The sequence below is a fragment of the Bombina bombina genome, chromosome 4 (assembly GCF_027579735.1).
Source record: "Bombina bombina isolate aBomBom1 chromosome 4, aBomBom1.pri, whole genome shotgun sequence".
NCBI lineage: Eukaryota > Metazoa > Chordata > Amphibia > Anura > Bombinatoridae > Bombina > Bombina bombina.
The window spans coordinates 437100571-437125422 of record NC_069502.1 but is presented as its reverse complement, the minus strand read 5'-3'; the positions used below and the strand labels follow the sequence as shown (position 1 = coordinate 437125422).

Sequence of the window (24852 nt, the reverse complement as noted above, 5' to 3'; positions counted from 1 at the left end):
TCAGACAAAGATTGCTCAGTGTTTGAAATGAGACAGGTTAACTTAACACTGTTCAGTTTACACTACAGTTGACTTAATTTTGAAATACATACACACAATCCTAAATTCTGCATTTAACCAGATCTAATGGTATGAGACTGAGTACCCCAGCTTATGGTTCCACCAAGACCATATAGAGTACAGCATTTTCAAAATCCATAAGTACAGCTGACAGATGGGAACATTTGTACACCATATTTGAAGTGCTGCTCTTGGTTGGGGAAAATGGGGAAAACAAACAAACATATGTCAACCTTTCAAAAGTACTTTTCTTCATCTAGCCATCTACCCAGATCACTAATGTACAATTTTGAATTCACATAATTATTTTTGCTTGTACATTTACAAATATGATTCTTTAAAAAGTAATCTCTTAATTTCTGCAATTTTTTTTATCATGCATGTCACACACCGTTGATTTAGGGGATGTAATGTGCAGAAAATTTACGAGTTACGAGTTCTGCGTTAGCCTTAAAAAGCAGCGTTAAGGGGTCCTAACACTGCTTTTTAACGCCCACTGGTATTACGAGTATGGAAGGTACAGGTGTACCGCTCACTTTTCTTCCAGTGACTTTTGGCTAACGCAAATCCCCTTACGTCAATTGCGTATCCTATCTTTTTAATGGGATTTGCCTAATGCCAGTATTGCGAGTCTTGGAAGAAGTGAGCGGTACAGCCTCTACCTCCAAGACTCCTACCGCATAAAAAAGTCAGTAGTTAAGAGTTTTATGGGCTAACGCCGGAAAATAAAACTCTTAACTAAAGTGCTACAAAGTACACTAACACCCACAAACTACCTATTAACCCGTAAACCGAGGCCCCCCCACATCACAAACACTATAATAAAATTATTTAACCCCTAATCTGCCGACCGGACACCGCCGCCACCTACATTATAGCTATGAACCCCTAATCTGCTGTCCCTAACATTGCTGACACCTATATTATATTTATTAACCCCTAATCTGCACCCCCCAACATCGCTGCCACCTACCTACACTTATTAACCCCTAATCTGCCGACCGGACATCGTCGCCACTATAATAAATGTATTAACCCCTAAACCGCCGCACTCCCGCCTCGCAAACACTATAATAAATTTTATTAACCCCTAATCTGCCCTCCCTAACATCGCTGCAACCTACCTACAATTATTAACCCCTAATCTGCCGCCCCCAACATCGCCGCTACTATAATAAAGTTATTAACCCCTAAACCTAAGTCTAACCCTAACACCCCCCTAAGTTAAATATAATTTAAATAAAACGAAATAAATTTACTATAATTAAATAAATTATTCCTATTTAAAAATAAATACTTACCTATAAAATAAACCATAAGATAGCTACAATATAACTAATAGTTAAATTGTAGCTATTTTAGGATTTAAATTTATTTTACAGGCAACTTTGTATTTATTTTAACTAGGTACAATAGCTATTAAATGGTTAAAATAACTACAAAATTACCTGTAAAATAAATCCTAACCTAAGTTACAAATACACCTAACACTACACTATCAATAAATTAATTAAATAAATTAACTACAATGATCTAAACTAAAATACAATTAAATAAACTAAACTATATTACAAAAAAACACTAAATTACAAAAAATAAAAAAAATTACAAGAATTTTAATCTAATTACACCTAATCTAAGCCCCCTAATAAAATAAAAAAGCACCCCCAAAATAATAAAATTCCCTACCCTATACTAAATTACAAAAGTAATCAGCTCTTTTAACAGCCCTTAAAAGGGCTTTTTGTGGGGCATTGCCCCAAAGTAATAAGCTCTTTTACCTGTAAAATAAAATACAAGACCCCCCCAACATTACAACCCACCGCCCACATACCCCTACTCTAAAACCCACCCGATCCCCCCTTAAAAAAAACCTAACACTACCCCATTGAAGATCACCCTACCTTGAGCCGTGTTCACCAAGCTGGGCACCGATGGGCCAGAAGAGGACATCCGGAGCGGCAGAAGTCTTCATCCGATCAGGGCAGAAGAGGTCCTTCATCCAGCAGAAGTCTTCATCCAAGCGGCATCTTCTATCTTAATCCATCCGGCGCGGAGCGGGTCTATCTTCAAGACATCCGACGCGGAGCATCCTCTTCTTCCCGACGACTAACGACGAATGAAGGTTCCTTTAAATGACGTCATCCAAGATGGTGTCCCTCGAATTCCGATTGGCTGATAGGATTCTATCAGCCAATCGGAATTAAGGTAGGAAAAATCCGATTGGCTGATTGGATCAGCCAATACTTTGGGGCAATGCCCCGCAAAAAGCCCTTTTAAGGGCTAGTAAAAGAGCTGATTACTTTTGTAATTTAGTATAGGGTAGGGCATTTTATTATTTTGGGGGGCGTTTTTATTTTATTAGGGGGCTTAGATTAGGTGTAATTAGATTAAAATTCTTGTAATATTTTTTTATTTTTTGTAATTTAGTGTTTGTTTTTTTTGTAATATAGTTTAGTTTATTTAATTGTATTTTAGTTTAGATCATTGTAGTTAATTTATTTAATTAATTTATTGATAGTGTAGTGTTTGTAACTTAGGTTAGGAATTATTTTACAGGTAAATTTGTAATTATTTTAACTAGGTAGCTATTAAATAGTTATTAACTATTTAATAGCTATTGTACCTAGTTAAAATAAATACAAAGTTGCCTGTAAAATAAATATAAATCCTAAAATAGCTACAATGTAACTATTAGTTATATTGTAGCTATCTTATGGTTTATTTTATAGGTAAGTATTTATTTTTTAAATAGGAATAATTTATTTAATTATAGTAAATTTATTTCATTTTATTTAAATTATATTTAACTTAGGGGGGTGTTAGGGTTAGACTTAGGTTTAGGGGTTAATAACTTTATTATAGTAGCGGAGACGTTGGGGGCGGCAGATTAGGGGTTAATAATTGTAGGTAGGTTGCAGCGATGTTAGGGAGGGCAGATTAGGGGTTAATAAAATGTATTATAGTTTTTGCGAGGCGGGAGTGCAGCGGTTTAGGGGTTAATACATTTATTATAGTGGCGGTGATGTCCGGTCAGCAGATTAGGGGTTAATAAGTATAGGTAGGTGGCAGCGACGTTGGGGGCAGAAGATTAGGGGTTAATAAATATAATATAGGTGTCGGCGATTTTGGGGGCAGCAGATTAGGGGTTCATAGGTATAATGTAGGTTGCGGCGGTGTCCGGAGCGGCAGATTAGGGGTTAATAATATGATGTAGGTGTCAGCGATGTCGGGGGGCAGATTAGGGGTTAATAAGTGTAAGGTTTGGGGTGTTTAGACTCGGGGTTCATGTTAGGGTGTTAGGTGTAGACTTAGAAAGTGTTTCCCCATAGGAAACAATGGGGCCGCGTTAGGAGCTGAACGCTGCTTTTTTCCAGCTTACCGCTACCGTAAGCAACGCTGGTATTGAGGGTAGAAGTGGAGCTAAATTTGGCTCAACACTCACTTTTCTGAGGCTAACGCAGCCATTCAGAAAACTTGTAATACCAGCGTTGGCTTAAGGGAGCGCTGGGAAAAAAAAGGAGCGTTAGCTCCGCAAATTTTTACCGACAAAAATACCGACAAAAATAGAATTTGACTGTAGATAAGAACCAAAAAGGCCCATCAAGTCTACCCATACTACCATATTACATGTTACTTTTTCCTTAGGATAGCCTTATGCATGTCCCAGGCATTTTTAAATTCCTTTACAGTCTTTCGCCTAGATTTAGAGTTTTGTCGGTAAAGACCCGCGGTGCTAATCAGGCTTTTTTTCCAGCGCACCCTTAAGCCAACACTGGTATTAAGAGTTGTCTGAATGGCTGCGTTAGCCTAAGAAAAGGGAGCGTTGAGCATAATCCAATCAGGCAATCGGATTGACCTCGCATTCTATTGGCTGTTCCGATTGGATTGAACTTCAATCTGATTGGCTGATTGCATAAGCCAATCAGATTTTTCCTACCTTAATTCCGATTGGCTGATAGAATCCTATCAGCCAATCGGAATTCGAGGGACGCCATCTTGGATGACGTCATTTAAAGGAACCTTCATTCGGCCTTAGGACATTGTACAAAGAGGATGGCTCCGCGTCGGATGGATTCAAGATGGCTTCGCTCCGGTTGATTGAAGATTGAAGATGCCGGTTGGATGAAGACATCTGCTGCTTGGAGGACTTCTTCTGTCCCGATTGGATGAAGACTTCTGCCGCTCCGGATGTCCACTTCTGGCCCATCGGTGCCCGGCTGGGTGAACACGGTTCCAGGTAGGGTGATCTTCAGGGGGTGTAGTGTTAGGTTTTTTTAAGGGGGGATCGGGTGGGTTTTAGAGTAGGGGTATGTGGGTGGTGGGTTGTAATGTTGGGGGGGATTGTATTTTTATTTACAGGTAAAAGAGCTGATTACTTTGGGGCAATGTCCTGAAAAAAGCCCTTTTAAGGGCTGGTAAAAGAGCTGATTACTTTGTAATTTAGGATAGGGTAGGGAATTTTATTTTTTTGGGGGACTTTTTTATTTTATTAGGGTGCTTAGATTAGGTGTAATTAGTTTAAACTTCTTGTAATATTTTAAATTTTTTTGTAATTTAGTGTTTGTTTTTTTTGTACTATAGTTTAGTTTATTTAATTGTATTTTAGTTTAGATAATTGTAGGTAATTTATTTAATTAGTTTAATGATAGTGTAGTGTTTGTATTTGTAACTTAGGTTAGGATTTATTTTACAGGTAATTTTGTAATTATTTTAACTAGGTAGCTATTAAATAGTTATTAACTATTTAATAGCTATTGTACCTAGTTAAAATAAATACAAAGTTGCCTGTAAAATAAATATAAATCCTAAAATAGCTACAATGTAACTATTAGTTATATTGTAGCTATATTAGAGTTTATTTTATAGGTAAGTATTTAGTTTTAAATAGGATTAATTTATTTAATGATAGTAAATTTAGTTTGTTTAATTTAAATGATATTTAAGTTAGGGGGTGTTAGGGTTAGGGTTAGACTTAGGTTTAGGGGTTAATAACTTTATTATAGTAGCAGCGACATTGGGGGCAGCAGATTAGGGGTTAATAATTGTAGGTAGGGGGCGGCGATGTTAGGGAGGGCAGATTAGGGGTTAATAAAATTTATTATAGTGTTTGCTAGGCAGGAGTGCGGCGGTTTTAGGGGTTTAATACATTTATTATAGTGGCGGCGAGGTCCGGTCGGCAGATTAGGGGTTAATAAGTGTAGGTAGGTGGTGGCGACGTTGGGGGGGCAGATTAGGGGGGAAATAAATATAATATAGGTGTCGGCGAGGTTAGGGGCAGCAGATTAGGGGTTCATAGGTATAATGTAGGTTGCAGCGGTGTCCGGAGCCGCAGATTAGGGGTTACAATTTTTTATTATAGGGTTTGCGATGTGGGGGGGGCCTCGGTTTAGGGGTTCATAGGTAGTTTATAGGTGTTAGTGTACTTTATAGCACTGTAGTTAAGAGCTTTATGTTACCGCATTAGCCCATAAAACTCTTAACTACAGACTTTTTTTGCAGTTGGAGTCTTGTCAGTAGAGGCTCTACCGCTCACTTCTTCCAAGACTCGTAATACCAGCGTTAGGCAAATCCCATAGAAAAGATAGGATACACAATTGATGTAAGGGGATCTGCGGTAGCCTCGAGTCGCGGAAAGAAAGTGAGCGGTAGACCCTTTCCTGCCTGACTCTAAATACCAGCGGGCGTTAAAAAGCAGCATTAGGACCCCTTAACGCTGCTTTTTAACCCTAACGCAGAACTCTAAATCTAGGCATTTATGTTTACCACCTCAAATGGAAGTTTATTCCATGAATCCACCACCCTTTCTGTAAAAAAATCTGCGTTTATGTCTTTGTGCTTTTATTTGTGTCTCTATGAGTGTGTATGTATTTTGTTTCTGTGGTTCTCTCTGTAAGGGTGGGTGTGCATGACTTTGTGCATTTTCTGTGGATGTACGTGGGTGTGTGTGCGTATGTCTTTGTGCTATTTCTATGGGTGTCTCTGTGAGGGTGTGTGTATGTATGTCTTTGTGTATTTTCTCTGGATGCCTCTGTGAGGCTGGGTGTGTATGTCTTTGTGTGTTTTCTGTGGATGTCTCTGTGAGGGTGTGTGTGTGTGTATGTATGTATGTATGTCTGTGTGTTCTGTGGGTGTCTCTGTGAGGGTGTATGTATGTATTTTTGTGTTTTCTGTGGATGTCTCTGTGAGAGTGTGTGTATGTATTTATGTGTTTTCTGTGGATGTCTGAGTGAGGATGTGTGTATGTATGTCTTTGTGTGTTTTATGTGGTTGTTTCTCTGTGTGTGTGTGTATGTCTGTGTTTTCTGAGGCTGTCTGTCGGTGTTTCCTTGGGTGTACTGTATGTGCAAGTTTGTGTTTGAATTTGTGTGTGTGTGTGTCCATTGTCTGTTCTTTTTTAGGACATTTTGACCTTACTACTGATTATTCACATCTTTCTACAGACTTTGAGACTAATGAGACCTTTCAGGAAGTTACCAATTGACCATTTAACCTTTAAATTATTGTTTAGGCAGTTCAGGGCCCTTCCTTTCAGCCACTGCCTGCTGTTATCATCATTTAGTTGGTATCTTCCTTGACAAAAAGATAATCAGAACTCCATATTTTGCTTTGTAAATCTCCTTTTTGACAAAACTGTAGTCTACCGCATTACTTGTCAGGTCAATGTAAACAAGTGCTGAGTGTCTGTTTGGGTGTCTGAGTGTGTTTGTGTGTTTCTTTGCATGTCTGCTAGAGTGCCTATATGTGAATCCTTATGTGTGAGTGTGTGTTTCAGTGTATGAGTGTGTCTGTGCGTTTCTGCATTTGTGTGTTACTACCTTTACAACATTTCCAAGTTTGACTACACTTAAGAATAAAGTGCATATATGTTTTAGTCACTTGGTCAAAAATTGCACATGTCAAAGGGGGGGAGGGGCCCTGATCAATGATTAAGTCAGGGGCCCCAAAATTTCTAGTGGCGGCCCTGCATATGTCTCTTATCAGTTAATCAGATGTGTTTAGCTAGCTCCCAGTAGTGCATTACTGCTCTTGATCTTACTTAGGTATGGAGCTGACTTTAACCCCTTTGCGACAGCTGTCATACTCTGTACGTTGGCCCTCACAAGGGCTTCTAGAGCTGTGGGTCTCAATGTCAGGAAGTGAGGCATGCAGAAATAGCATGGTCTCATTGCTGTTGGTGAGACCTGCATACCTACAGCCCTGGAAGTAAGTACATTTTATAATTGAAGTAAATTGAAATGTATCTTAAAATTGCATGTTCAGTCTACAAGTTAATTTTTTATGTCCATTTAAGGGATGATTTTAGGTTGAGAAGATCATAAAAAATTAACGGGTAGATTATGAGTCTTGCGTTATGAGGGGTGCGGTGTTAACGTGCAGTTTTTTCTCACCGCTCACTTACCTGCAGCGCTGGTATAATGGGTTTTTACAAATCCGGCGTTAACAGGCAAGAAGTGAGCGTAGAGCAAAATTGTGCTCCACACTGCACTCCAATACCAGCGCTGCTTAAGTGAATGGTGAGCTGGTTGTACGTGCTCGTGCACGATTTCCCCATAGACATCAATGGGGAGAGACGGCCGAGAGAAAGTCTAACACCTGCAAAAAAGCAGCGTAAATCTCAGTAATGCAGCCCCATTGATTCCTATGGGGAAATACATTTTATGTTTACACCTAACACCCTAACATGAACCCCAAGTCTAAACACCCCTAATTTTACACTTATTAACCCCTAATCTGCCGCCTCCGACATCGCAGACACCTGCATTATACTTATTAACCCCTAATCTGCCGCTCCGGACATCGCCGCCACCTACATTATTCTTATTAACCCCTAATCTGCTGCCCCAACATCGCCGACACCTACAATATAAAATAAAATTAACCCTAAGCTAGCTACAATATAACTATTAGTATTTAAGTTTTAAATATTTAGTTTTTAATAGAAATAATTTAGGGAATGATAGTAATTTCTAATTAGATTTATTTAAATCATATTTAAGTTAGGGGGGTGTTAGGGTTAGGGTTAGACTTAGGTTTAAAGGGTTAATAAATTTAGAATAGTGGCGGCACACGGTTGGGATGACAGATTAAGGGTTAATAAATGTAGGTAGGTGGCGGCGATGTTGGGGGCAGCAGATTAGGGGTTAATAATATGTTAACTAGTGTTAGCGAGGCGGGAGGAGGCGCCGGTTTAGTGGTTAATATGTTTCTTATAGTGGGTGGCGATGTCCGGAGCAGCAGATTAGGGGTTAATAATTTTAATTAGGGGTTGCGATGTGGGAGGGCCTCGGTTTAGGGGGTTAATAGGTAGTTTATGGGTGTTAGTGTACTTTTTAGCACATTAGTTATGAGTTTTATGCTATGGCATTGTAGTGTAAAACTCATAACAACTGACTTTAAAATGCTTTAGGAATCTTGGCAGTAGAGGGGTGTACCGCTCACTTTTTGGCCTCCCAGGCAGACTCGTAATACCGGCTTTACGAAATTTACGTAAGTAGGTTTGCGGTAAGGCCAAAAAAGTGTGAGGTACACCTATACCTGCAAGACCCGTAATAGCAGCGGGCTTAAAAAAGCAGCGTTTAGGACCTGTTAACGCTGCTTTTTCCCCTTACCCAGCAAAACTCGTAATCTAGGCGAAAGACTGTTAGGGATTGGACACTGTTTATAATCTACAAATCCATGGCATAAATTCCCACATTTTCTACCAGGCTTTGGATTCTCTATTACTTAACCCCTTAAGGACCGGGCATTTCAGACAAAAACTTCCCCAAAAGACCAGAGCATTTTTAGCATTTTTGCATCACTACATTTAAACAGAAATAGAGCCTTTTTTATATTTTACCTATCAAAACGATATATTTGTTTTTAGTAGACAACCCATAGTATTGATATAGGCCCATTTTGGTATATTTCATGCCACCATTTCACAGCCAAATGCGATCAAACCAGTGAAGGGGTTAATTAGGTAACTTGTATGGTTAATTTTAGCTTTAGTGTAGAGATCAGCCTCCCACTTGACACATACCACCACCTGATCCCTCCCTGACCCCTCCCAAACAGCTCTCTTCCCCTCCCCCACCCCACAATTGTCACCCACATCTTGAGTACTGGCATAAAGGTCTGCCAGTACTAAAATAAAAAGCTTTTTTTTTAATATATATTATTTTTCTTCCATCAATGGATCCCACATAGGATCCCCCCTTATTACCCTTCCTCCTCCTTCCACCTCACTTTCCGGCTCTTATTTTATTTTTCCCCGTGGTCCCACCCTCCTCCCGCCTCCTCCCGCCCCCTCCATCAATGGGCCTCCCACCTGCCTCCCTCCTTAACGCTCCCACCCACCAACGATCAGCACTACCTCTGTCCGATGCAGAGAGGACCACAGAGTGGGGCATGCAGAAATAGCGCAATCTCGCTATTTTGAGTGAGATCGGGTCAGAGAGAAGCCCAGGACTGCAGTGACGTACAGGGTACATCGCTGGTCCTTAAAGGCATAACGACCTGGTCGTTAAGGGGATAATTTAAAAGTTAGAAATCAATCACTTAAAGGGATACTAAACTCATTTTTTTCTTTCATGATTCAGATAGAAGTAAATTAGAAATTTGTTTAAAATTGCATGCTCTATTATAATTTTTTCTTCATTCTCTTGCTATCTTTATTTGAAAAGCAGGAATGTAAAGCTTAGGAGCCAGCCCATTTTAGTTTCAGCACCCTGATAGCACTTGCTTATTTGTGGCTACATTTAAACATGAATATTATTCTTAATACAAATCATATTATTCTGCTCTCAGTGTACTGTACCTTAAATGCGTTGTAATTTTCGTATACAGGTGGCCCTCGGGTTTACCCCGGTTCAATTTGCGCAGTTTCAGATAACAACCTTTTTTTTCAGTCATGTGATGCTATTGAAAAGCTTTGGAAAGCAAAGTGCACTAATTAAAATAGCCAGTAGGTGGAGCTGTCCGTTTGTTTTGCAGCAAAGATATGCAAACTTACAAGCCTGAAATTGATCTGTGTAAACAGAGCAGACATTAGCTATCGAACAACAAGTTTTAGCAGCCACTTCCCTATTATCTTCCTGTCCAGCTGCTTGAGGTGAGGGTGCATAATTGCGTAATCACTGCAGATTGAAATGCATAGAATAGGTGCAGACCCAATATTATCTACATGCTAACAATGCAGAGAACTGATTGCAGAAAAAAAATGTTTCTGTTTATTAAACTTAGTTTGATGATGATGCAGTCTGTTGTGTGATTATTTAATTAGTTACTGTTAGCAAATATTGTTGTTCATTAAACTTAGTTTGATGATTATACAATCTATATTATTAGGTTTATAATGCTGTTTAGCATTTAAAGTCTTCATTTCAAAGCTTTAAAAATAATGTATTAGTGTTACTTATGACAATTTTGAGAGGGGCCTGGAACCTAACCCCTCACTTCCCATTGACTTACATTATAAACTGGGTTTCGATTTACAACCATTTCCTTCTGGAACCTAACCCCAGCGTAAACTGAGGGCTACCTGTACATAGGTTTTCCTTTCAGAGTAATCAGTGGTTTAATGTATTTTGGCAAAAACTCGCCACCCTTTAAATTGCAAGAAAAAATGAGAACTGTAATGCGAAAAATGTTTTTAGAATTACGCTGGGATTTGAGAGAAACTTTCATATACGCCCATGGAATTGCTCATGTTCAGCCCGTTTTACAAAAAAACAATTTGCTTTGTATTTTTAAAGTATATATGTTTTGCTTTTTTTTGAAGCATCCAGTGTACTTAAATTATGATTTATGCTGTGCATTTAACTACAAATTTTACATTTTTTATAAAAAAAAATTTAAACAATTGCGCCTGAGCATAAAGTGTTTATTGTGGGGGTTTTGCTTTTATTGCTAGTTGAAAGTAAAGGCAATGGGGCCGATTTATCAAATGTCGGGCAGAAATGATTCGCTCTACGCACTCCTCAACTGGTTGCCACCACACACTCTTAACACCATCTGAACCAAATAAGTTTATCTTGGTCTCATCGGACCACAGAACATGGTTCCAGTAATCAATGTCCTTAGTCTGCTTGTCTTCAGCAAACTGCAAGCTTTCTTGTGCATCATCTTTAGAAGAGGCTTCCTTATGGGATGATAGCTATGCAGACCAATTTAATGCAGTGTGCGGCATGTGGTCTGAGCACTGGACAGGCTGACACCCCCCCACCCCTTCAACTTCTGCAGCAAATGCTAGGGCAGCCCTCATAGTCTATTTTCCAAAGACAACCTCTGCATATGACGTTGAGCGTGTGCACTCAACTTCTTTGGCCGACCATGACGAGGCCTCTTCTGAGTGGAACCTGACCTGTGAAACTGCTGTAATGGTCTTGCCACCGTGCTGCAGCTCAGTTTCAGGGTCTTGGCAATCTTTTTATAGCCAAGGTCATCTTTATGTAGAGCAACAATTCTTTTTTCAGATCCTCAGAGAGTTCTTTGCCGTGAGGTGATATGTTGAATTTTCAGTGACCAGTATGAGAGAGTGTGAGAGCGATAACAACAAATTTAACACACCTGCTCCCCATTCACACCTGAGACCTTGTAACACTAACGAGTCACATGACACCGGGGAGGGAAAATGGCTAATTGGGCCCAATTTGGACATTTCCCCTTAGGGGTTGCTCACTTTTGTTGCCAACGGTTTAGACATTTAATGGCTGTGTGTTGAGTTATTTTGAGGGGACAGTACATTTACACTGTTAATAAGGATGTACACTCACTACTTTACATTGTAGCAAAGTATCATTTATTCAGTGTTGTCACATGAAAAGATATAATAAAATATTACAAAATGTGAGGGGTGTACTCCACCTTGTGGGAAACTGGTGGGTGTGTGTGTGTAAATATATATATATATATATATATATATATATATATATATATATATATTGTACCAAAATACCATCAGATATATGTATAAATATGTATTTATGAATATATAGAACATATTCTGTTATGTGAAGAACATTGAAATTTGAAATATTCATATTGGCTTAGCACAAATGAAAAAATGCTATCGGTTTTGCGCAATAGTGTGGTGGTTTTCTTTTTCATTTTTTTTTTCTCCATTAACTTCTATGTGGGAATACGTGGATGGGCATTGCATAGAATATTCTAACTTCGGCTTTTTGCACTTGTCGGGTTAGTGTGAGAGACAGTTTACTTACAACTCGTAATATGATAAAACCAGGACAAGTGCAAAAAGCTTACTTCTTAATTTGTGCTCTGGCCCTTAGTATGTTAAATGTAATATATTTTTTTTTTTATTATTCATTAAGAAAAACTTTACTTTTTGTTTTGGCGAGATTTTCATCTAAAATTTAGATCAATGGGTGAAAGGAATATTATGGCTGCAGTGGCGTAGCGTGGGGGGCACAGGGGCGGTTGCCCCGGGGCATAATTCTTAGGGATGCAAAATTTCAAAAGAAATTTGCGCCCCTAGGAAATGTTGTTATAAAAATTGCAGGTGGGGGTTGCTTGTGAGGAAGCCGCCTGCCAATTCATAAGGTGCGCTACCATGCACACTCACAAATGTATCACGGTACTATGGGGGGCCGTGGGAAGATCTGTGCAGGCTGAGCAGCAGCTCGTAAGTTGAAAGAGTCATCTCCTTATCATTTGTTGCGCTCCGCTGCTCTCACTGTGTCACATGCAGCGCTGGCGATCAGCATCAGCTCATTGCTTCTAGCAAGCATCAGCTGAAAGCCAATTGCCAGGGGGGAAACCTCCACTCCGCAATGATTGATGGCTATTAACGCTGCATGTAAGATGTTTCCATATGCACCGTTGAGCCAAATTGGAAATCCCCCCCCTTTCCATGCACCCAATCAGCTGCTAGTTGCTGCCAGCCAATGACTGTGCTGTACAGTTTAGCTTGCAACCAATGGCACAGTTTAGCTTCAGCCAATGGCTGTAAAGGCTGGACAGGCCTACCAGGACACTGGGAGATTTCCCCGGTGGGCTGCAGCAGCAGGGGCTGGCCAGCTACAATTTACGGGGGTGATGCTGCTGGTGATGCAATGCAGATGACTATGTACCATTTAGTAGCTCTCCTTTGAATGGTTTGTAGTTTCTAGTCAAGTAACAATGAGAGTGACAACATTTTTCTTCTTCAAACCACACTATCATTTTCACACCGTAAAAGGGAGTCATGGATGAACTTGGGTTGAAGGTTGCCTATATAACGACAACCTGACATTTTTTTTTTCTTTATTACAAAACTAATACAATTACATTCTGAAATAAAAATATTTGTCGATGAGTATCCGAATAACCCCTTTGAGAAAAATGTGGCGTGTGCATCCTATGGACTCAACAGCAATTAGGACTGGTCTTCAAATTTTTCCAGGGTTGCTTTTTGTTCCCAGTCCAGCCCTGATGGCTGTAGCCTGACTGCCATCAGGGCTGGACTGGGCGACAAGGTGTGCTGGCTGCCTTGCTTGAGAAGATTAGTGCTACTGCTGCCTGTAATAAATAATATATATGTTTGGTAAGTGACAGTCTAAATTTTACTTACATTTGAAATTGTACTGCAGTAAAGTTGTTCAAAATACACAGCAAAACAACTTCATTAATCGTCCCCCCCTTTAATGCTGTTAATTAACTTAACTTGAAATAATGTATATTATTTAAAATTGTATTTTTCCTGAATAAAAACAGTTGTATTTGCCTTACAGTGTAATATGTCCCTGGTCTGTCCCTATGTCCTCTGTTCTGTTTCCATTTCCCTGCTCTGTCCCCCATCTTCTCATGTTCCCTTGCTCTGTCCCCTTAACCCTTTTGCTCCCTTTGCTCTGTCTCTATCGCCGCTTTAAAAAAAAAAAAACTGTCTCCAAAGTTGTTTAGATTCAAAGCAAATTTGCCAATCCCTACTGTACTGGTGGAAGAGACTCAGTCAGTGCTAATGGTTTAGGGGACGCAATACTTGCCTTTCCCTGGGCGCTGACAACCCACGATACGCCACTGTGTGGCTGCAACATATCTCATCTTCTATAAGAGGACTTTAGCAGTTCTCACACTGTAAATTGTGAAACCAATAGACATTTGCATTCAAATCCTTTGTTAGGATCTGAATGCAGAAGTTTGCACTATTCAGAACTTTTCGGTGCCGGATTGATTCTTGTGCAAGATCACTATGTTAAGATCTAGATTTGCACAGATGTTAACGTAGTGATCTTGCACAATAATCAATCCGGCTACGAAAACAGCGGAATAGTGCATAATTCCGCATTCAGGTCCTAACAATGGATCTGAATGCACATACCTAGAAAACCAACAATTGATGAGTGTTTAAAATATCTCCAAAAATGCCAAACTTCACTGTACAAAATAAGGTTTGTCTTTGTCAGATATCTATTACTAGCAACACAAGGTTTAACATACTATAAATTGATCTAGGTTGCCAATAAACAGGAAAGAATGTCAACCTGATCAGAAGTATGTGATTGCTTGATAGATAACTGTTTAAGAAGATGAAATCATTGTAACTTAGAATGTTATTATGTTTAATGTACAAGATATCATGTATATGTCTATTAAATACATATCAACTACACTATACAAATGTAAATGTTTGTCCTGTTAACTGAGAGGGGACTATACAATAGTGGTGAATATGGGTTCAATGAATCCAGACCACATACTGATCTGTACATCTAGAATGGGGTCTGTGGCCATTTCACAGTAAATGCCAACTTGTACTGCGCAAGATAATAGAATTATTCCAAATGGTCTTGGAACACTGTCAAACATATTAAAAATTGCCATTTTTTGCAACACCCTTTTTTGTGAAATTGATGTGTCCATTTTGTTACTAAAATAGTGATCAATCACGATCCTTTTGAAAAACGTATTAACCACTTAACTACAAGTGAATATAAACTTGAGGATAGTCGCTCAAGTAATAGGATATAATTTAAAAAATAAAATGAAACTTTCATTCATTTATATGTGTAGTATACTACTTCTGAGATTTTTACCTTGTAATGCTAGAAGGATAAGCGCCGTTCCTCCGCCCGCCATATTCATCAATTGATTGACAGATGATGAATCTGCAATACACTAATCGTTACTTAACAGCCGAGAATGCTGGAGCCTCCTGAAGCTCAGACGTGTATATATACAACATAAAGTACAATAGCCAAAGTATCCCACTAATAAACAACTATAACCTAAAAGTGAGATGAAAACGTATTGTGATCGCCAAGCAGTTTTCAGTTCCAAAGAGTGGATAGGGCTTTTTTTTTGAGAGGCTCAAAACCTGCATGGGAGTACTAGAAACAGATGAAATTGCACTATTGTGTCCAAAAAGTAGAATGTTCAGGCTCAAAACATGACTCTCAATAGATTATGATCAAGGCCAAAATGTTTAATTAGAATGATTACAATTATTTGCAATATAGGTTCATTATTTAACCTAAATTATTTTATTATTATATTATTAATCATAAAAAGACCTATCTGCAGTGCTGAGTGCCAACCTAGGACATCACATTCACATCTTCACTTGCGGGACACTATTACATTGTATATAATGTCCTTTAGGAAAGGTATTTCAGGTCATCTTTGGTAGTGAATGGTATCTCTGAATACAAAACAACTGGAGGAACATAATTGGGTCTGCAGGTGTGAAATGAGCAGGAAAAAAGATTTTTCATTTCTGCTTCCATTATTTTTAGGAAGAAGCATAATTAAAGGGGACATACAAAACAATCGTTCTAGATTACGAGTTTTGCGGTTTGAGTGAAAAAGCAGCGTTAAGGCTCTTTTTCACTACCGCTGGTCATTACAAGTCTTGCAGGTTTAGCTGCACTGCACACACGTAACTACCGCAGTTTTCAAAAAGTCCTTTTTCAATGGGACTTCCTTTGCGCCGGTATTACGAGTGAGCAATAACAGCCTATACCGTCAAGATCGATACCGTAAACTGAAAGTCAGTATTTATGGGTTTTATGTCTACAACGCCGTAACATAAAACTCATAACTAAAGTGCTAAAAAGTACACTAACACCCATAAACTACTCTATTAACCCCTAAACCGAGGCCCCCCGCATCGCAAACACTAAAATAAAAGTATAACCCCTAATCTGCTGCTCCGGACATTGCCGCCACTATAATAAACATATTAACCCCTAAACCGCCGTACTCCAGCATCGCAAACACTAGTTAAATAATTATTAACACTAATATGCCACCCCCAATGTTGTCGCTACCTACCTACACTTATTAACCCCTAATCTGCTGCCCCCCAACGTCGCCACCCACTATACTAAAGTTATAAACCCCTAAAACCTAACCTAAGTCTAACCCTAACAACCCCTACTTTAATATAATTAAAATAAAATCTAATAAAAAATTCCTATCATTAACTAAATAATTCCTATTTAAAACTAAATACTTACCTGTAAAATAAACCCTAAGCTAGCTACAATATAACTAATAGTTAATTGTATCTATCTTAGGTTTTATTTTTATTTTACAGCTAAGTTTCTATTTATTTTAACTAGGTATTTTAACTAGGTATTTTAACTAGGTAGACTAGTTAGTAAATAGTTAACTATTTACTAGCTACCTAGCTAAAATAATAAATACAAATTGACCCTGTAAAATAAAACCTAACCCTGAGTTACAGTAACACTTAACCTTACACTACAATTAAATAAATTACATTAATTAAATCCAATTAATTAAATTACAAAAAAAACCCACAAAATAAAAATAAATTATCAGATATTTAAACTAATTACACCAAATCTAATAGCCCTATCAAAATAAAAAAGCCCCCCCCCAATAAAAAAAACCCTAGCCTAAACTAAACAACCAGTAGCCCTTAAAAGGGCCTTTTGTGGGCATTGCCCCCATATAAATCAGCTCTTTTACCTGTAAATAAAAAATACAAACAACCTCCAACAGTAAAACCCACCACCCACACAACCAAACACCCCAAATAAAATCCTAACTAAAAAACCTAAGCTACCCCATTGCCCTGAAAAGGGCATTTGGATGGGCATTGCCCTTAAAGGGGCATTTAGCTCTTTTTCGGTTGCCCAAAACCCTTAATCTAAAATAAAACCCACCCAATAAACCCTTAAAAAAACCTAACACTAACCCCAAAGATCAACTTACAGTTTTTGAAGACCCGACATCCATCCTCAACTAAGGTGGCAGAATTCCTCATCAAAGCCGGCAGAAGTCTTCATCCAAGCGGGCCGAAGTCTTCATCCAATCCATCAGAAGTCTTCATCCAATCCATCAGAATTCTTCCTCCAGATGGCATCTTTTATCTTCATCCATCCGGCGCGGGAGCAGCTCCATCTTCAAGACATCTGGCATGGAGCATCCACTATTTTCCACGGCGACTGAAGAATGAAGGTTCCTTTAAGTGATGTCATCCAAGATGGCGTCCCTTGAATTCCGATTGGCTGATAGAATGCTATCAGCCATTCGGAACTATCAGCCAAATCGGAAATAAAGGTGAAAAATCCTATTGGCTGATGCTGAGCTTGCCTTCTACTGGCTGATTGGAAAAGCCAATAGAATGCGAGCTCAATCCTATTGGCTGATTGCATCAGCCGATAGGATTTTTTTCACCTTTAATTCCGATTGGCTGATAGAATTCTGCAATCAGCCAATAGGATTGAGCTCGCATTCTATTGGCTTTTCCAATCAGCCAGTAGAAGGCAAGCTCAGCATCAGCCAATAGGATTTTTTCACCCTTTAGTTCCGATTGGCTGATAGTTCGAATGGCTGATAGCATTCTATCAGCCAATCGGGAATTCAAGGAACGCCATCTTGGATGAATGTCACTTAAAGGAACCTTCATTCTTCAGTCGCCGTGGAAAGAAGAGGATGCTCCATGCCGGATGTCATGAATATGGAGCTGCTCCGCGCCGGATGGGATGAAGATAGAAGATGCCGTCTGGATGAAGACTTCTGCCAGATTGGATGAAGACTTCGGCCCGCTTGGATGAAGACTTCTACGGCTTCGATGAGGACTGCCGCTTCGTTGAGGATGGATGTCGGGTCTTCAAAAACTGTAAGTGGATCTTCGGGGTGTTAGTGTTATTTTTTTTTTTAAGGGTTTATTGGGTGGGTTTTATTTTTAGATTAGGGATTTTGGGCAAAAAAAATGACTAAATGCCCTTTTAAGGGCAATGCCCAGCAATGCCATCCAAATGCCCTTTTCAGGGCAAATGGGGAGCTTAGGTTTTTTAATTATGATTTTATTTGGGGGGTTTTTGGTTGTGTGGGTGGTGTGGTTTTACTGTTCTGGGGGTTTTTTGTATTTTTATTTACAGGTAAAAGAGCTGATTTCTTTGGGGAAATGCCCCGCAAAAGGCCCTTTTAAGGGCTATTGGTAGTTTAGTTTAGGCTAGGGTTTTTTCATTTTGGGGGGGCTTTTTTATTTTGATTAGGGCTATTAGATTAGGTGTAATTAGTTTAAATATTTGTTAATTTCTTTTTTTTATTTTGTGTAATTTAGTGTTTGTTGTTTTTTTTGTAATTTAGTTAATTGTTTTTAATTAATGTATTTAGTTAATTATAGTGTAAGGTTAGGTTTTAGTGTAACTCAGGTAGGTTTTATTTTACAGGTAAATTTGTAATATTTTAGCTAGGTAGTTAGTAAATAGTTAATAAACTATTTAATAACTAGTCTACCCAGTTAAAATAAATATTAACTTGCCAGTGAAATAAAAATAAAACCTAAGCTAGCTACCCTGTAACTATTAGATATATTGTAGCTAGCTTAGGGTTTATTTTACAGGTAAGTATTTAGTTTTTTAATAGGAATTATTTAGTTAATGATAGGAATTCTTGTTATTAGATTTATTTTAATTATATTAAAGTAGGGGGTGTTAGGGGGTTAGGTTTAGGGGTTTATAACTTTAGTACAGTGGTGGCGACGTTGGGGGTGGCAGGATTAGGGGTTACTAAGTGTACTGTAGGTGGCGGCGATGTCAGGGGTGGCAGATTAGGGGTTATTAATTTAATGTAGGTGTCGGGGCAGCAGATTAGGGGTCTAATAAGTGTAATGTAGGTGTCAGCAATGTCAGGGGCGGCAGATTAGGGGAGTGTTTAGGACTCAGGGTTTATGTTAGGGTTGTTAAGTATAAACATAAATTTTGTTTCCCATAGGAATCAATGGGGCTGCGTTACGGAGCTTTACGCTCCATTATTGCAGGTGTTAGGCATTTTTTTCAGCCGGCTCTCCCCATTGATGTCCTATCCAGCTCACCGCGGCGCTGGTATTGGAGTGCGGTATGGAGCTCAATTTTGCTCAACGCTCACTTCTTGCCTGCTAACGCCGGATTTTTGTAAACCTGTAATAGCAGCGCTATAGGGAGGTGAGCGGTGGAAATAACTTGCAAGTAGCACGAGCCGCTCATAACGCAAAACTCGTAATCTATTCGAATGTTTCTTTTGTGAATCAGAAAGAGCAAACAATATAGAAAAAAAAGTCTCCCGTTCACTTCTATTTACAAATTTCTGCTTTCTTATAGTATTCCTTGTTGAAGAGTATACCAAGGTTGCTAATATGCACGTCTGCATGGTAGGATACACTGCTGCTACAGTATATAGTGCTCTACCAAATGTATTACATTGCTACAAGTATTCTTGCTAAAACTGCTTGCTAAACTGGAAAGAAACTGGAAAGTTTTTTTTAATTGTATACTCTATTTGAATCATGAAGAAAATAGGTTTAGTTTCCCTTTATACCTCATCCATGTTTGGAATTCACAAAGGCCATGGCCCCTTTTCCAAATCATCGGAACTGTCATACCAAAACATTACAGGTTCAGGGGGGGTTTTTGCTTATTTTTCTAAGTCATTCTAATCCATTGAAAAACTTGCTGTTTGAATAATTAAAATTGCCTGTTATATACAAGTGATATTAGAATTTATTTTTTTTAAAACATTTATTCAGTAAAGTGTATTTACTATTAGCCACTCACATCTCTTTAAACTCTCAAGTCTTTTAGTTTGCAATGATCTATAGGTAGTCAATTCAGTAAAGAGTGGCATGTGTAAGCTTTAATTGAAATATTATAGGAAATCAATTACATAGATATTAGTGAATCTGGCACATTGAGTCAGATTTGTTAGTATGATGTCCTTCATTCTCTTATGGTAAATAGTAAGATATAATGCTTCATATCTTATTAATTGATTTTTAATTCTACCAGGTAAAGGAAAACAAAAATCCCAAAATGTCTGGATGAAAACCTTTCATTTTCTGCAGGAAAAGGAGCTTGGGGCAGATTATGGTAATGTTTGGAGTTTGAATTTTAAGTATGTATCTAATGGGAAAGCTGACTCCCTGAGCAGAAGAGTGAAGGATCATGGATCTTTACGCAGAATTCATTTGGCAGGTAAACAGACAAGGGAAATAAGATTCATCTGTTTACTAATTATATACTCAGTTTGTAATGTGAATTTTCTAACCCCTTTTATGGATTTAAATGAACATTAAAGCATCCTATCTATCATACCTCCCAACATTTGTGGCTGGGGTATCAGGGATGGCAGGAGGTTGATGGGAGCTGGTTGCTGATTTGTGGGAGGAGCCATGTTAGGAGGGGGTGTGATAGTGGGTGGCTAGGGGGGTCTGGATGTGTCTTGGTGGTTGGTGGGTGTGTCTGTGTGGTTTGTGGCCATGTCTGGGTGCTGCATAGGTGGAGTTAAAGAAATGCTGCAAATTGGGACATATGTCTGTCTCAGAGGGACAGCTGGGGAGAGCCCCAGGACTCAGGGACTGTCGCTCTCAAATAGTGAGTGACAGTTGGGAGCTTTGTCTATTTTATTAGAGCAGGGTCGACAATTCTGCTTAAAATTTAGGAGCCAGTAAGAATATTTAGGAGCAGGCACACTTTTAGTAGCCAGATATTGGTATTTGTATATAGGAATATGGAACATAGCCAAATAATTAGGAGCCAGGGGTAAAATTGTAGAATCTAGGAGCTCCTTAGCTACTGGGTTTGTCAAGATCATTTTATTTTCAACACAATTCCCCATATTATTTACTATGTACTATGCCTCTGCTGAGGCGTTACGTTTGCATACCTGGTGCACTAAGAAAATGGCTGATAATTTAAAGGATTCAACTGTATGGTGCTTCTGATTGGCTTACTTTACTGGCCATGTCTATCTCAGGAGCAGGAATGCATTTTGCCTGGCTGCTCAACTTTAAATATGTGATTAACACCCATAACCACTGCAAATGCATAAACTGTAGTTAAAAAGGGAATTTTATTTTTACTTTCATTTTAACATGTATATGTCTCCTTGAATAATATTTTATTATACAGAATGCTAAAAACATTATACTAGTATATGGGCTATCACTATTTAATTAAGAAGTACCATTTAATTAAAGGGGTACTAAAGTCATAACTAAACTTTCATGATTCCATAGAACATTCCAATTTACTTCCATTATCAAATTTTGCACAATGTTTTTATGTTCACGCATTCTAAATAAAACAGCTCCTACTGAGCACGTGCAAGAATCACAGTATAATATGTACATGAGTCTGTGATTGGCTGATGGCTGTGACAAGATACAGTGCTATTGAATTATCTTTTTTTATGCACTTGTTAAATATGCATTTCTACCTATTTAGAGCTAGATTACGAGTGTTGCTCAAATTTGTGCTTCCACACGCACGTTATCTGCTGTCAAGTTTTTTTTTTACCATTGCATGCCCAATTATGCTGGTTATTACAAGATCGGAAGTAAAAATGTTGCGCTCTGGCGGTCGAAATCCTCATGCACGGGGGCGATTTATCAAGCCCCGTAGGCCCCCTAATGTATCTGTTTCTGTGCGAGCCTTCAGGCTCGCCAGAAAAAGGAGTTAAGAAGCAGCGGTCTTAAGACCGCTGATCCTTAACTTGTCCACCACCTCTGGGGCGGGCAGACAGCAATCATCCCAATCGGATAGATTGAGTTGATTGACACCCCTGCTAGCGGCCGTTTGGCGCGAATGTGCAGGGGGCGGTATTGCACAAGGATTTCACGAGAAATGCTTGTGCAATGATACAGCGTATGCTGTCTGCATTTATTGATGTTTGGCGGACATGATCCGCTGCAGTGGATCATGTCTGTCCGCACAAATTATAATCGGCCCTATAGACTTTAATGAAGCCTTATAATGAACAAAAAAAATAACAGCCGACAGCGTGCGTAAACACGAAGTGCAGGATTGCATTGAGATATATGTATGTATTTCTATACATATGAATATCGGTATTTAAATGCGTACATATTTATGTAAATTACATTTTATACAAATATAAATACAGATATACATAACAGTATGTATAGCAATACATACGTATATATTTATAGACATACATATTTTTGGTCCTATGGATCACTATGTAAAAGCACTTTTGGACTTTTTTTTTCTAACACCTGACGTCTGATATTTTGCGCCCTTATTACTTTTTAAGGCAATATTTGTATTCAATAATTTTTAATCAGACAATGTTAATATGAGTGTAACTGTACTGTTACAGTTTACCAGATCTCTGAAGTTGCGCTATCCAATGAGCGTAATTCGAGACACTGCTCTCGGTCACGTTTACTTTCAACTTGTAATACGAAAAAAGGGTGCAAACTTGTGCATAAATTTGCGTGCAAAAAATAGTGCTCCACTGGTAATATAGCCCTTTGATCGTTCTTTGAGTAGAGATCAAACCTGCTAATTACTGTTAGAAAGTTACATAAAAGCTTTATAAATCTTTAACAGACATTGAAATAAATAAATGCTTATATTTGTGTGCTTATTTATTAATCCCTTTATCTGTTTTAGTTTTATCTGCTCAAATTGCTCCAATAAATGGAAATCTGGTTTGATCACCCTTATCTTTCAATTTTGCTTGAAGTCTAAAAAGGGGCTTGGTACTATTAAGGATATTTAGACAGCAGTGCCGAAGATGTAAATACCCTAATTTAGAGAAACCAACTATAGAAGAAAATGAAGTAAAAGACAGTCTGATGAGACTTATCATAAAAATTAGAAAAGACTGCTACAATGAGAAGATAGAGAAGACATCAAACCCACAAACAAGAGGTTCTGCTATTACCAAAACCACATGAAAGTAATCGGTGTGAAAGCCCTGCTTATTTGGGATGTGTCCCAAATCTCAACGATAATCTCAAGCTATCATGGATTTTGTGACACAAGGACATGAAAGAAAACACAACAAAATAACCCCTAATGCTTCTTGATAATAGCATCTGATTTACAGGTTTCAGTCATGAAGAACTTAGTATCAGTTTATGTATCATATTGCATCAGCATAAAAGATTGTTTGTAAATATCCAATCAAATAAAGATTCTCTGCTGTACAATGTTTTATGATTCCGTGGGGTGGGGAGTTTGTTTTTCTATTGTTCTCAGAGGAAAAAAAAAGAATAAAGATTTTTGGGGGAATTCATTCTTGCGCCAGCTGAAATTTGGAATATTAGTGGTACATAACACATTATTGTTCATCTGAACAGTGCTGCCTTCTCTCTTGTATATATGCCAGCCTGGGAGTTTAGTGTATACTAGACATGTGCATTCAGATTTGCACAAACGTGAAACAACTTATACAACTCATTTTGTGAAATTCAATGCATTTTTCTGAAAAGGCAAACTGAACGGCCCCTTTAACAAAAACTGAATGAACAAATGATGGTTTTGCAAAAACTCCCAAAAAATGAGTTTGTTTATTTGTTGACGGATTTTCCCACCACTGGGAAAAGCCCACTCCCCAATTATGATCAACCAAAGTCCCCCTCAGTCATAACCCCCCACATTTTGAATTTATGATTCAGATAGAGAATGCAGTTTTTAACAACTTTCAAATTTACTCTTATAATCTAATGGTCTTTGTTCTCATTGTATCCTTTGTTGAAAAGCAATGAGGTAAGCTCAGGAGCGTGCATGTGTCTGCAGCACTATATGGCGGCAATTTTGTGAGAGTGTTATACATTTGCAGGAGCACACAATGGCCGCACTATTTACTACCATGTAGCGCTCCAGGCATGTGTGAGCTACCTACCTAGGTATATCTTTAACAAAAAATAACTAGAAAACAAAACAAATCTGATAAAATAAGTAAAAAAAAATAAAAATTCTGAATCACAAAAGAAAAAAAAAAAAGGTTTCATCATGTCACATTAACATTCTCTATTGCTCTTGGTCAATCCAGAGCACATTATGGGATGGCTTAAAAACATGCAATACATCCCTGCTTGTCAGTTTGCTTCCACTTCATACTCTGTCAGCTTGCAGGCCTGTGACAATGCTTCCGGGCCTGTACCTATCTGCATTATAATACTGCATGTGCCTCCCGTGCTGTTAGTGTCATTTCCCGTCTGCACTATAGAAACAGAGAGAAAAAGAAAGAAGAATAAGGGATTAACAGGCTCTACAGGGTGATGTGGAAATGGGACTGGAAAGGTCGGGTTAAGTACTGGGGAGAAAAGATAGAAGAAAAAAAAATATTTGTAATTTTTTAAAGTAAACTTTTTTTTCTCCCTGCTGCTGGAGCACTATCTAGCAATACCATAGAGGTCCATTGTGCCGGCAGAACTACAAATAATTCACACACACTGACATGTGCGACTGATCTGCCAACCAATGTTCTGCTGCAAAAAATTGCCATTATTTATATTCCAAAAGTTGTGGATGTGTCTTAATCTTTGTTTTTTTAATATTTTTTTATTGAGGTTCAAAATATTCAATGGTACAGAAAAACTTCCAA

At 38.4% G+C, this 24852-nt stretch overlaps 1 protein-coding gene across 2 annotated transcripts in view; it reads left to right on the top strand.

Annotated features, from left to right (window-relative positions):
• Positions 1-23452, top strand: part of LOC128656393 (uncharacterized) — a 173071-nt gene extending 149619 nt beyond the window's left edge. For both annotated transcript variants that reach the window (XM_053710270.1, XM_053710271.1), the window contains exons 8-9: positions 20283-20468; positions 22911-23452. In XM_053710270.1, coding sequence (XP_053566245.1) covers positions 20283-20468; positions 22911-22954 — 230 coding nt within the window. In that variant the 3' untranslated portion in view covers positions 22955-23452. The remainder of the gene's footprint in view (positions 1-20282; positions 20469-22910) is intronic.
• Positions 23453-24852: the final 1400 nt, after the last annotated feature.